The following is a 14,970-nucleotide window of genomic DNA, read 5'->3' as shown; positions in this document are numbered from 1 at the left end:
AGCAATATTTTGTATATGAAATCTCCACTTTAGTTTTACATATAAATTGGAAGCATGGATTAGATAGATTGTATGCAAAATAAAAAGAGTGTAATATCATTAATTTAAGGTTAGATATTATGATGTGGTGACTGAATGGGGAAAGAAGGGGTAAACAAGTCTTTAAATTGGAAGTAGATGGGGAGAAGCATATCATATAAAAAAGGTAATGTTAGGTCTAAAACCAATGATTGGGTTGGAAAAGAAGGGAAGAAGACAAATACTCCCTGTGACATCCTCCATCCCACTTCATTTCTCCCACTGCCCTACATGATGTACTCTAATCCCTAGTGCTGTTCCTTTTTCTTCCTCTTTTGCCTGCTGTGAAGAAAGATGGGAGAGACACAAGTCCCATGTGGAGTCATTGTGGCCATGAGTTTATTCTAATCAGAGTTTGTGGTGTGGTGGACTCTCAGGACCTTTGATGTTCATGCATGCAACCAGTCCATTGCAGGAAGGTGGTGGTGGTGGTGGTGATATCATCATCCCCTGTCAAGATCTTGTTTGGTTGGGAGGGCAGAATCACTGGGCTAAGATGAGAAGCTACTTGTTCTCTCTCAAGATTCCAAGGGAAGTGGAACCAGTTTTTGGTGGTGTTCCTTGCAAAGCAACTTTGACATTGCTTGTTTGATGGCTTGTAGGATGTAACTGGGACTGGTTGATATGGTTCAGGTCATATCTATTATGATTGGAATTAAGCTTTGCCTTGTCTATCTATTAAGGCTCTGTTGAAACATCCTGATGATTTGTGCATTTTGTATGTTATTTTTATTTGTAATCTCAAAAGAAAAAAAAAACAACAAGAACAGAATAGTAAAACCTTAATGTTTGAGTTTGGTTCACAATTTAATATAATGAAAAAATAGTTTTTTTTTTTGGAAATGTGATAATAAAATATAGCAAAATGGGGTACCCAATCAATCTTAAAAAGATAACAACTAATACAATCTAGTGTGTTGTGTTTGGTACCTCAATTTTCAGCATGTTTGGTGGTGAAGAGATTTTGGTGGGCCACCACCTGGAGCACCCAATGAGAAAGTCACACATATCTACAACAAAAAGCCATGTCATTTACATGTCATAATCAATTTGGCAAGTGTTGTCATGTCATTATAGCTTGATTATTGTGTCATTCATTTAAAAAATCTTTGTTTATTTCTTTAAATTACTATCAGCAAGAGTGTCAAAATTGACCTCATCACTACCAATGAACTATTGAATTGAAGAAAGTAATGTTCTTAAGACAGCAACTGGATAAGACCTTTGCAACTACTATGCTATTATGACCTTCTTGTTGTTGTTTTTATTGTAGAGTATTGATCAAAGCTACATGATGTGATTTAGTAAAGACTTTGATAATTTATCGCAAGATTTTAGATTTGAATTTTACCTTCGTCACTTAACCTTCGAAGAACAAAAAACAAAAATCGACATTTAGACAGAAACAAAAGCCTTCCTTGTCCAATAATGTAGATCCACAGGTTTCAGCAAAGCTGATTACTTCCAAGGATGAAAAAGATGCACTGCTTTAAACCATCTTTAGATTGACAAGTCATTTTGTTCCATTTGTTTTCTTTCTGTTTCAATCATTCATGTTATAGTAGCCACAATAAAATATAAACTGAAATAGTGTTGTGCTATCCAGCAGATGCAATCAATTCTAACTCATCACTCAATTAGCAATCAAATGCTAAGAATCTTAGAGAGATGGAGGGGGAGGAAAGCAGCAGAAGCAGCCTTGAAAGCAACAAAAAGCAAAGGGCCCTTTCACAATTGGTAATGCCTCAATGATGAGAATTTTCTCAAATAGTTAAGAATATAGATTTCTTGTTACTTGTCACATCAAAGTATACAAGTCTCATAAAGAAAATATATGCAACAATGTGCAATCCTGGAGGATCTGCTTCTCATAACAAAAAAAAAAAAAAGGGCTACAATTGGTTTCTTGAAGGCCCCCCCCCACATTAGCAGAAAGTGTCAAGTGGATGTCATGTACATAGAAAAACAGCAGTTTCTCTTACTACAGTCACATCTGTCAGACAAAATCAAATAAAATTTTATGCCAGAGTCGACTAGAGCACTGTATCATACGAGATATGGGTGTCTTCAAAAGGATGATAAAGATCAATCGTGTACTACAGGAAACATGACAAGAAAATATACAACTACAAACAGAGACCAACTAGTTGATACACATGCAACATTACCAGTTCTCCTGAATTCATACTGACAAGCATGGGGAAAGCTCTTGGCATATGGAATCATATTCCTCATAATCCTGTTAATCCATTCACTTAGACGTTACGTAGGCTTCGAATCCCTTCGAAGTGCAGAAACTAAGAAGTTTCCAGGAGGCGATATATTGTGATTTCTTGCTGCTTGAAGTAGCGCCGATCCTCTTCATCCATGAGAACTAGGTTCAGGTAATACTTCACACTGAATTTGTTGTTGATGTTGCGATATGTAGGTGTCAACTCATAAGGGCTCAAGAATAATCTGACCGGAATTGATTCCCCTGTCAAATTAACAAAGATAGAGCAGAACAACTGTAAAAAAGTAAGCAACTAATCATAAGAGGCTTCACATATCAGAGAAAACTAGTAGTGAACCCTGATCTGATAGCCTTAGATAATGTACGATATCTTTATGTGGGATTTCTTTGGAAGGAATAACTACCAATGGCTACTGTGTGAACTCTACAATGTCGTTTGTGCACCCCAAACCATGGTATTGGCTTTTGTTTATCTGCATCTCCCCCTTTCTCTCCCGACCCTGTTCTTGTTTTCTCTTATCTCATTAAAGATGGTGATGGGCTTCTTAGTCATTATTTATTCCAAGAAAAAAAAGAAAAGAGAAGAAATTTTTATATCTGCATGCTCCATTTGCAAACTTGGACTTTCAAATTCAAGCTTAAATCTGGATTTATGGAGTAACTGAAAGGTTGATGCAGTATGCATGTACCTGCTATGCTGAATAGCACGTGACATGAAAGTACAGTCTTGCTGTCAGAAAGCACAAACATTTAAGTTCTATGAAAGCTAGTAACAAAATCAAGAAAAAGACCAGCAACTTTTCACGGAAAAACTTAGGTAGACAGTTTGGCTTATACGCATGTTTTCTGGACTAATTAGACAGACTTGTGGAACTATTGGTTACATTACTAAGATATTGTAACATAAACCATTTGCAAGGAGCATTTGGTAAATGACATAAGAGGATCAATGCAAGGAAAAGGTGAAATTTGAGCTTTTCCGTAAGCATAAAGGAGAAATTGAATTCATAATAACAGAAGATGAACAGAGAAAGAGAGAGAAGAGAAGAGAGAGTAAGAAGTCCAAGGCAGATTAAATGATTTAGAAAGATACAGACAAGTGAAGATGGTAGCAGGCAGAAACACAGATGGCCATCCCAATGATAACCCATGAAGTAAATAAAAAGGAGCATATGAAGTAAATAAAAAGGTGCCTCCATCGCTTTATCATGACTCCTTGCTTTTATTTCCAGATGATATAAAAGGTTTTCAAGCATCAATCAGAGCCTACAAGGATATTGTTGCCATCTAAATCCATAAACAGTCTACCTTTCAAGATAACATGTTGAACCTGTCCCATTTGTAAACATATCATGAACCTGTGCCATATAAGGGATGCTCTAACTGCATGTGGACAAAGCTCATATGGAGACTGTGGATCCCTCTGTGGCCTATTGAGAAAATGGATCAAATCCCAAAGAATTTGAATATTTTATTGTATATATCTGCATCAGACAATGCAATGCGCTAAAGCACCCAAGGTTCATGAAATCATCTTAGCACCTAATATACTGCAACTACACCAATAGCACATTACCCAAGCTTCAACTAAGAAAATTTAGTTATTATACTGTGGTGATCAAAACTTAAGCAACTAAAGATATACAATTATTTAGGGTTGGCTACATGTATTGATATATGTAAAAGGTCATATCTTTAATTAAATTAAGAATATTTAAATCTTTATTTATAGTTTCTATTAAAGCCATTGTGAATCATGAAACGACAACATGTTGAAATAAGATATTGTGAATCATTACATTCTTGTGATTTCTCATTTTTCTAAACTAGTTCTTCTGGTTGGTTATTCTTGAGATAATACCCAAAAAAACAAACTAAGCAGAAAGTGAAATCTAACATAATGGGAATAAGACCTCCAACATGTGAATAATTTTTAATTCTGTACACATGATATACCAAATAAAAATGATGAAATTGAAGGATTTCATACATAAGATATTTGAAGAGTAAAATATGTGTGCAGGTAAGAATTCACTGTTACGTACCTCTTACAGGAGCACCATCCATCAATTCATATTTTGCCAGTGTCTCAGTCTCAACATAAGTATTAGGTCCTGAACCAGTAGATTCTCGACGTCTTATCTCAAGTTCCATATTTTTTAATTTGATTCTTACCAAAAGAAAGTATATCTTGCCAATTATAACATCCTTCTGATGGTATCTGGATAAAACCAATTCCCATTAGAGGACGAGTAGTGCAAATTTGACCAGAAAAGTCGAATACCATATACAGGGCTTACTTGGTTTTACTATACTCGAACTCAATGTGCAAGCAATCTTCAATTCCAACTTCCATCTGCAAAACTAGCCAACCATATCAAGACAAGATACCTACTTAAAATGTAAATAAAGCTAAATTCATGGGAAAACTGATACAATCTGCAATATGTGACATATAGTTTGCACATGGTTTACCTTCCTTAGTAGTTAGGTTCCTACTAATTATTTTGACAAGCAACAATTATTTCATACTAGAAGCTAAGTTAAGTTTCATATAATTATTTTGAAGAGTCATCAACCTGAGATGAGTATTGAACTAGATTTCACCTTAAAAATATACATGATAAAAACTAAGAGAAGAAATATTCTTCCTGTACAAATTTAATTAAATAAAATATTTGAAAATTGAGTGGAAGGACCAATGTAGCACTGGAATCCATGCAGCGCCTACTAGGGAAGTGTCCTGAGTATTCAATTGAACCTAACATCAGAAATTGAGATAAAGGAATTATGATACCACAATTCCACATATTGTACCTATATATCTATTATATACATATGCATATATTAGAGCACCTGGGTCCAATGACTGGACCAAAATGTTTGTGGACCTTTTCGACCCCAATAGAATGGTGTAAATTATTTCATGATTGAATGCTCTCATGCCATCCTATCAGGATCCAGCTTGAAACCACATGGAATTTGTAACCAAACATGATTATTGTGTTACTCAATGGGTTCATAATGATCTACACATATAAAACATTGATTTGGGTTTGTTAGGGAATCAGACAAATTTCAAGAATAGCACTGAAGACGTCATCAGGTTGAAGTCTCATTTAAGCATGAGCATTCTTTAATGCAATTGTAGTATGCAAGTAGACAAAAATTACATTTAACCATTTACTTTCTTTTAAATATCAACAGTAGTTTTGGCTAAATATTTGATAGCAATACTACCATTCTGTTGAGAGAGTTGAAATAAAAAAATGCATGGTATATGTCATGCTTGATGATTTGTACTTGAAACCAGCCAGTATGTTGGCACCCGAAAACCACTTTCATCATGTTCACCCTGCCACCACAAGCTAATTTTCATATTCTCAACAGTTTTGGACTTTTGGTTGTGTAACACTTCAATTAGTCCCACATCGAAGATGAACAAGATTAAGATTGACTTACAAGAGTCTGATGAGTGCACTACTATCAACCTCAACTTAAGCATTTTGATCAGTGATCTAGGTCAAACAAAGTTGATGAGCCAATTAGCCTATCAAGCCCAGGTCATGACATTTGGTATCAGAACCGACCTAGTATTTAAGCATGGTCAGGGGGCCCAAGTAGGAAAGGGCTACCCATAGATGGAGTAAGAGGACTCGTCACAACGTGAAGCTACCATTGACTTACGCCTCATATGCACCATGCTAGGGGTTGATCTAGGCTATTCTGAACGTTGACGAGGATGTCAAGCCCTTGAGTGGGGGAAATTGTAACACCCCGATTAGTTTCACATTGGAAGTCTATTGTGACATTTGGGATCAGGCTAACCTCGTATTTGGGCATAGTGAGGGTGCTCGAGTAGGAAAGGACTACATGTGAATGAAGTCAGAGGACTTGTCATGGTGTGGAGCCACCACTAGGCTATGTCTCACATGCACTATGGTAGGGTTTGATATGAGCTATGTTGAGCCTTGATGAGGACGTTAAACTCTTGAGTGGAGAAAATTGTAACACCCCGATTAGTCTTACATCGAAAATGGATAAAATTAAAATTGACTTATATGAGTCTTATGAGTATACTACTATCAACTTCAACTTAAGCATTTTGACCAATGGTTTAGATCAAACGAAGTTGATAAGTCAGTTAACCTATTAGGCTCGGGTCATGATAGGTTATGTACAGTTGGAAATTATGCTAGAACAAGTTAATGCAATTTCATACAGATTGGTACATACTAGGCAGTGCTTGTCCATCAGAGCATAAACCGACACATGGACCACTCAGTTTTGATGGTCCACATTTAGTATAAAGCTTACTGCAATAAATCCTCTGAACCAAGCAATAAGTTTGTTTTTTTTAACTCTAAATCCCACTCCCCCTCTCCTTCATGCCTCCTGCAACATGTGTTGCATGTCATTCACCACTTGTCGCCCACCGCACATTAGTGGTACTCCTCCGCCACTGCCACCACCTCCTTATCCTCTTCCTCCACCAACTCCTTCACCCCTCCTCTTCTTCTCCACTACCACCTTCCCATCTGCCTCTTCTCTTTCTCATGATCCTCTTCTCCTCCTCTCTCCTCTTTTATACCATGGTGCATTCCTACATGCCAAATGTTGGTACGCTAGGCCGGGATGGACTAGTTTGCGTTTGGTATCCAAAACTAAGAACCTCGGCAAGAACCAACCCAAAGTATGCACAACTGATCTAAGTCAAAACAAGACATTGAAGTAAGCACCAAGAGACCTAATCCCTCTTGTCATTTGCAACTTCTTTGTGTTTCACCAAATTCCCAAGAACTGCAAAGTTGATGCAGTCGAGTGACTATTGTGCATCATCTAAATAGATGCTGAAAATTGACAGATCAGAAAGAATTCAAAAGTTCAAACATCTAAGATTTCCTTTTTTCACTTTTATGCACCACTATGCCTATGTTGGGATGGCTCATAATAATTACACATACCATTCTGGTTATCAGTAGGCCTCATCCAAACTGTGAAAAGGAAAACTCTGATTTCAATGGATCAGATACCAAAAACATTCACTGACCTTAATACTGTTGTTGATTGTTGGAAGAGGAGTAAAGTTGCGCACCTAATGAGAAAAAAAAGAAATCAATAAATTTTATTAATCATGAAAAATAATCACAGTGAATTTATTTATTTTAAGCTACTACTACATCATCAAGATCACAAATAAAATTATTATCATTTCATCAGTTAGAAAACAACCCAGAAAAGAGAAGGCCTTGGAAACTCAAATGTTCATATGTTCCATAAAAAGAAACATATCCATATAAGAAACTTTCACTGAATCTTTACCATAATATTCTGCATGATCAAAATTTGTGTAAAAGTGATGACAAAATAATAATATATAATTATACTGCATTCAGTCATAATCAAGACTCTACTTTTTATACAATTCAAGCAAATTTGATGGTTTACACATCTACATAATGTAGATGGTTAATAGACTATTTCTCTACACTAAAAAAGAAAAGGTAAGTAGATTTCATGGCAGATTTGTACATTCAATGACTCCTAACTATCCAATTTCAGCTTAAGTAGATCAGAACGTATACCACTTAATATGCATATAGTTTATGATAACTAAGATTTATGCAACAGTCATAAGCCACTCGGTGTGCATATAATTTATGACAACTAAAATTTATGCAACAAACTTACACAGAATTCCTGATACTCCACAATGTTGCCGATGTAATTACGACTAATTGTTACTTTCAAGATGTACCTGCATTTTTGTGGCCAATAAAGGTTTATATATCCATTTCCATAAAAAATATGTTACTCTTAATATTTTCTACAATAAACTTCTTGCAAGAGAATCTAACACATATCATGAGGAACTTTGTGACAGATAGAGTCTCATGCCAAAGGATCTCTAGAACACTTATAATCATATGCAAACATCAGCTGCAAACAACGATACCACATTAGATTCAACATAATTCTTGAGAAGAGGAGCTTCAAGGTGTGTGTCACAAACAGATTGAAGATGACTTAAACAATCATTGATGCCAATTTAGACATTTCTTTGCAATGAGCAAAATCATCATCTAGCCAGTTGTTCTCTCAGTTAGAAAACAATTACAATGTCACTGATATAAAAAAAGCTTATGCATAACTTAGACATCATATAGCCATACAAAATACAGAACACTCAAAACAAATGAGTAGAAAACAAAGTAGTGATTTGGCATTTGAATTCTGTGTCATGTATGCTTCCCTTCACAAAAGCAAACTTGCTATAACAGAAGTATTTATTGCCACATCTCTTCTGCCATGATTTCTGAAAAAAAGAATTTTGTTTGAATAAAAGCATTGAAACGGGACAAGAATTCATGTCACTGGCAACAATTACCCAGCACTGTCAATTAGCCAGACAACATGTCACTTAAAGGTGACTATGGATCCAAGAAAGAAGTAGAATGCAGGGCAAGGATTGTCACTTCTTCCTTGAAAGAAGAAGAAAGTCAGAAACAGGCATGAAGCCTGGATGGGTGAAAAAAAAAAGACTATCTGAAAATTTTAAGCATATTCAGTGGCATACAAATCAATGAAAAAACAGAACAGGAGATCGTGCCTTCTTACTAATTTGTTACCCCTCAGTATGAGGTTAACAGGAATCAAACTTCAGAGGCATCATTTATCACATAAGTATGTCTCGTAATTTTCACAGGGAAATGGAACAAAACAATTTGTGACATGCATATGCAAAGATACAAAGAAGGACATTGAACACCATGCACAAAGCACTATATATAGCACCAGTGACCTGTACAGTAGAGTCACAGAGTAGCTGCACTCCAATCCAAAAGCCAGTGTGTACCACTCACCTGGACATAGTCATGGAAGTCCACAGAACATAACATAGCAGGGGCATGGGCATGGGCTAGTCACATGCTAAAATGGGCATATGAGTATGCCACATGCAGAAATAGGCATGGGATAAAATAAATTTCATGATAAGTATCCTGTGAGGAAACTAAGATAAATAAACTAAAATGTCACAACAGGCATATAGCATTCACTTCAGGAAGCTAACAAAGAGGTTGAAGATACAAGTAGCAGAATCAAAATATATCAATAGCCTTCATGATGATATCTCAAAGCTTACATCAGGTCCTTATACTGAACTTCAATTTGTTTTGTTAAAAAAATTTAAGATATTTTTCAACTTTGATAATGATTAGCAACTAAAAGGTGATAAAATATGTAGCTACCAATGAAATCACGTCAACTTCTAAATGAAGCAAAAAGGATAGCATAGATTGAATAAAGCAGCATGATACACTTCTTAACTGAAATTAACACAAGGCTACTTATGGAATAGAGCTGCAAACCATATGATATTGGAGGTATCTTAAAAGGTATTAGACACCGGGTTTACAGTGCAGCATCGCATTGTGTGAAAAAACTGCTAGCAGTGCTGTAAGTAATCAAACTTGTGGAAATGAAATTCCATAATAATTTAGAAGCTTGAGTATGCAGTCCATTAATTCGCAAAACCAAAAGTAATCTTGATGAACCATCTAAGTGCCAATACAGAGGCAATGCTACTAAACCTTAAAGGCAATTGACATAAATCGAGAGATCCTTACCTGAGTCTCACATTAATTCCACTGTATGACTCATATGGCATTTCAACAGTAGAAAACTCAAATGGATATGTCTTTCTTTCATATAAGTCACCAGGGATATCTAATTCACGTACTGCATAAAAGAAAAGTTTATCTTGTGACCAAGGAACTAACTGTTAATACAACAAAATATTTTAACAAAAACACAAAATAATAATCATCATGTATTTGCAATGACTTGTTAACAAAAGTAACAGGCAATACTGAGGTTCATAGATTTCGTAAGTCATTATCATGTCTCCAAATAGCAAGATAATTCATTGTGAAACATGCCAAGATGTGTTTTGCTTGGATATTAACCTAGTAACCTTAATATTGGAGATAATAAACGACAAAACAAATGGGACATTACGGTTTCTTGTTGTTTTGTTGTATAAACAACAAAACAAAATGGCATCATTTCACAAGAAGCAATAGTATAATTTCCATGTAAGAGTATAAATGAAAGGCTAGCGAACAAAAGTTCACAAACACCAAAAATTGCATACCAGTTGGCGTGAACTACTTAGATAATATATTATATATTTCCACATGGACAAATAAAAGAGAAAGAAAAAGAGATAAAAAAATAAATTAAAGAAAAACAAGTAGGTAAATCAAAAGAATTTCAATTGACAATGTAAACAGATTGAAGAATAGAACAAGGAGGTAAAAGATGAGTATTAGAAGCCTAGCAAGAAAATTCAGTGTTTTAAGCAACACAAAACCTTAAAACAAACAGAATACTGGTAGCGCTGGCAGTGCACAATATGTAACCTTTGCTATGAAAGGTGATTGGCATGTCTAGAAGGTAGTGAAACAAATAAATGCACTAAAGACATGTGGAGGGCACTGATGTGTCCAACTATTCATGTTCAAATAAAATTCAGTGCATTGGAGCATTGGATTGGACTGTTTCCAGCTGCAAAACACCTAATCAGTTCAACAGCCCAGGCTCTTAATATAATACAGCAAAAAGAATACAACAAAGAGCACTACCTTAACTATTTTCTGGAAGATTTTCCACTAATTTAGCTTATTGAAGTCAAACCTTTATTCTGAAAAAAGTGATGCATTTACATGTTCTTTGGTTTTCCTCTCACCAAGTGTCTATTTAGGTTAAATTTTCTCATTCCTGTTTACTGTTGTTAAGGTATTTAAAATGATAAGCATCAATAATGAATGAGTATTCATGGATTTAACATCGGATATGCAAAATCCTGACTGCTCCAAAAGGTCAATATTGAAAAAAGGACATCCAGGATTTATACTAGTTGACGTACTGATACCATGGTACTTGGAGAAACTTAAACAATCTAATCAGAATCTGATGCTTATTGAAATACTTCTATTTTTCACTTTAGAGAATGTGAGCATTGAGATGGTCCCCTGTAAAAATAATTCCAAAACTTGAACTAATAAGCATATGCTACTTTTCTATTATTGGTAGGAAATGAAAATTACAAATAAGATATTTAGGTCGCCGAAGCAAAACTCACCTAGCGAGGTGAAGTCATAAAAGTTGCCCTTGTCAAAATAAAGCTCTGGGCAAAACAAAAGAAGTTTTATTATAAGTAGTAAGTACCAACAAGATGCTGAAAAGGTGCACATAAAAGAATGTTATATATAGCATTTTGCTACTGAGTATAATTTATATCATCTGACAGATGCTAACAAAAAGACTCAACAGAATAAAAATGGGATTCTTTAGCACTTTTGAGTTTTGCATCATAGAAGTAGATGAAGATGCTGAGTTTTTCTTTTTAAGATGCAACAAATAGAAATTTATCTTGATTACAAAATTCATAATGGAGTTACCAGATTATATACACAAGATTATACATAGAGGTTTGCATTAATAGGCTACACATAGAATCACACACATTTACAAATTTGCTTACATGCAGAATATGATGGCACTTGTAAACATTTTGAACTGATGCAATAGTGTGAATGTTCAGTGGGTAATCTCACCTGGGTTCAGGCATACATAAAAGAACTTGACAGTACAACCCAAAGGAAATCATGACTAGATCCTCCATAATTCTAATACAAATTATTTTTTCTCAAACCATAAATATGTTTCATATCTAAATTAGTAATGAATCCACCATCAATTGTTTAAATGAGAAAATTGAGCTAGAAGTATGTGAAAACTCAAATCAGTTGCATTTGACAAATATGATATTTCATCTCTTCATGTTATAAAAGATCACACCCGAAAACCAAGAGGCCTTTGTGAACTTCTATCACCAGAGTCTGAAGACAATAATTTGTCAGATCTCATGCTCCAACACAGAGTCTCTAAAAATCTCAGAATTAACTTTTAAGATAAAAAGAACAGTAAACCAAGGGCAAAAATATGTCGATATATGGTGTCCTGCATCATAAGTTAAGAACATCAGGATGATGATGACAGAATTACAAAGAAAAATCATGCCATTATTTCTTGAACCATAATAGTGGATACACAACGTTTTACTGATTATAGAAATAGTTTGGCTGTGACAGCCAAATGAACTAGACCAAACAACAAAAGATAGAGTGATAAAAGACCAGATTGTTCACGTCCCTTAGGTCAATGAGTAAAGATTGTCTATTTTCGATATTCTTCTGTACTTATTGACTAAGAGATCAAACAAGATCATTTTCATATATTCACCCATAACACTCAACATGTGTGAACAGAATGAAAAACATTACCTATCTGTCCAAGAAGCTCAATTTTGATACCGTTGTGTTCAACTTTTTTCCCCTGTGTAGGTTCTATAATCACCTGTACGATTAGACTAGCAATTTCTTTATCAAGATTTCAAGAAAGTGGAACATAGTATGAAGAAGCATTAATAGCAGACTAAGTATCTAAAAGGTCTAAACGGCAGCACATTTACCTCTCCAACAATGTTTTCTTTACTCTCAAAAATTGGGACCATTGTAGTCCGGCCATTATCCTTCTTTATGGAAGCCTGTACAAACAAATACAAAGAAAGTTTATAAGTGACCAACAAGTATAACAAGCAAGCAAAGCTTTTAGTTGTACAGAAGCATAAAATGGTCTGTCAGAAATGATTAAATCAAGAATTTTCTGGAATGGACCTTAACTTGAATGTTTCCCATTTTTTGTGAGTACAACAATCTAATTTATAATAGATAGAGAAAAAATTACCTCACTTATGCAACTATCCAATCCTTCAATAGCAGACATAGGTTGTTGTACAAGTTACTATTGTTACAATTCAGCTACTGTTACTCAATGGATTGCAACCCAGTAGCCACTTTGAACAAGTCTTCACGAGAATCTAAATTGAGTTCTCTCTTCCAAAATGATGTCAAACATTTAAATGTAGAATCTGTAGATGCTAAAGATAGAATATGCATGTTCACATTGCTAAGTAAAACATAGCCCTAGATATATTAAATTAGAAATGTCTAGAAAGTCAAAACCTTGACGACTAAGTTCCATTCAAGCTCAGCTCATCTTTTCATTGATTAATGAAATTATATCAACTTTGATTTCTTGGTCTCAATAAGCCTAAATATGGTGGCTTCGTGTGTTTATTGACTGACAAGATCAGCATCCAAATTTCAAGGCAATGATCCAAAGTTTTTATAAATGTAGAGAAAAGAATCCTTTCCAATCATTCATATGTTCAAATAACTAATGTACCTAAAGAATTCCTTAATTATCACATAAGAAACTAACAAGCAGTTCAGATGAAACAAGGTGAGAAAATGTTGATACTATAAGGCAATAGCATCCCACAGATCTTTAATTCTTTACCTGCTTGCGTGTTTTTCCATCAGCAAATATGACAGAGATGGTACAGGGTGGCTTGAAAGCTCCAACGATGTAATTCTGGAACATACAGAGCAAATACAAATAAAACAAGAATAACAGTTGTTTCCTTAATATCTTCATGTCACAGGAAGAAATCTACTAAATAGCTCCTGATATCCAGATTCCAGATGTTATAAGATAGATTATCGCAAAGGATATGGATGGATACATAGGTACATGACTATCAAGACTACCAAATATTAATTAAAATCATCTTGAAAGGCAATCCCTGAACTACTAGGCAAGGGTTCCATGAAATAAGACAGAAAATGTGAAGAAGAAACTCAACGATTGTACATGGAATCTCATGCCATCAAGTCACCAATTTTTCTTGTCAATTGGAAAAAAGAAAATCTGTGTCTAACCATTATATCTGCCTCCAAGCTATAACAAGGATATTAGTTCACTGTGGGCAATCATTAAAAGTTAGTTGTCTTCTAATTAAAAAAATAACAGGGCATTGCAGGAACAGAATCAAAACTTTCCCATGCTAATTGGCACTTTCTTAAAATAACTGTTCTTAAATCATCTGGAATTAAAAAAAATCCTCATAATTTCATGCAAATACAATCTACAGAAAAGGTATCATCCATGAGCCATAAAAAGGCTCTTGAACATGTTGAACTTGGAGATGGAGGAATGAGTAACAAGGGAAAACAATTCCATATGGAAAGAATTAAACTTGGAGAGGACGAAAAGGTTAAATTTGTTTTTCCCTTACGATTTAACCCGAAGAGATCGGAACCGACAATATAATAACTCATAGGAAACCTGAAATAAGAAGAGGCCCTACCATGCTTCTTGAACGGGATACTGCGTCTCAAATCCCCTAACAACGAAATGATCCTCCTGCCAGTAACGCGAAATCAAAGAACAAAGTCCAGGTGATCAAGAGAAAATGTTGACAAAGTAACATCATCGATCAAGAAACGAACCTTGGAGTCTCCTCCAAGGCAGACAAAGAGGAAGCCAACCGCAGAAGATACGGTTCTCGACCACAACAGCAAACGAGGAACCGGCGGCGAGGTCGATCGGTCGGTCGGGTCGATGCCTCGTGAAAGGACCGACAGTGGAGGCGTCGGACCGGCAGGTGCGACGGATTGTTGATCGCGGACGGCCGAGATCGAGTTTTTGGGAAGACTTTTAACGGTTGAAATCCGATATCGTGCGGAATC

General features: G+C 35.3%; 1 protein-coding gene across 2 annotated transcripts; it reads right to left on the bottom strand.

Moving 5' to 3' along the window:
• Positions 1-2,112: 2,112 nt before the first annotated feature.
• Positions 2,113-14,922, bottom strand: LOC135612937 (vacuolar protein sorting-associated protein 26B-like). 2 transcript variants are annotated; one of them, XM_065109778.1, is made up of 12 exons: positions 14,731-14,922; positions 14,589-14,644; positions 13,739-13,813; positions 12,849-12,923; positions 12,661-12,733; positions 11,457-11,501; positions 9,940-10,051; positions 8,003-8,069; positions 7,362-7,406; positions 4,612-4,667; positions 4,357-4,532; positions 2,113-2,554 (listed from the first exon to the last, which is right to left on the bottom strand). In XM_065109778.1, exons 2-12 carry the CDS (start codon positions 14,589-14,591, stop codon positions 2,376-2,378), a joined length of 906 nt encoding a protein of 301 aa, XP_064965850.1. In that variant the 5' UTR covers positions 14,592-14,644; positions 14,731-14,922; the 3' UTR covers positions 2,113-2,375. The 2 variants fall into 2 exon arrangements, with proteins under 2 accessions (XP_064965850.1, XP_064965851.1); XM_065109779.1 differs by having other exon boundaries at positions 14,770-14,921.
• Between the last annotated feature and the right edge of the window lie 48 nt (positions 14,923-14,970).

This window comes from Musa acuminata, chromosome BXJ2-5 (assembly GCF_036884655.1).
Source record: "Musa acuminata AAA Group cultivar baxijiao chromosome BXJ2-5, Cavendish_Baxijiao_AAA, whole genome shotgun sequence".
NCBI classification, from domain to species: domain Eukaryota; kingdom Viridiplantae; phylum Streptophyta; class Magnoliopsida; order Zingiberales; family Musaceae; genus Musa; species Musa acuminata.
Note: the sequence above shows the minus strand (reverse complement) of the source record. Positions and strands in the feature narration are given on the sequence as shown.

Excerpts from the sequence above, each read along its gene's own strand:
- LOC135612937 (XM_065109778.1), bottom strand. Across the intron at positions 11,502-12,660 it reads TGAGCTTCTTGGACAGATAG|AGCTTTATTTTGACAAGGGC; the intron begins GTAATGTTTTTC and ends TGTTTTGCCCAG. Across the intron at positions 4,533-4,611 it reads TTCGAGTATAGTAAAACCAA|ATACCATCAGAAGGATGTTA; the intron begins GTAAGCCCTGTA and ends GGTTTTATCCAG.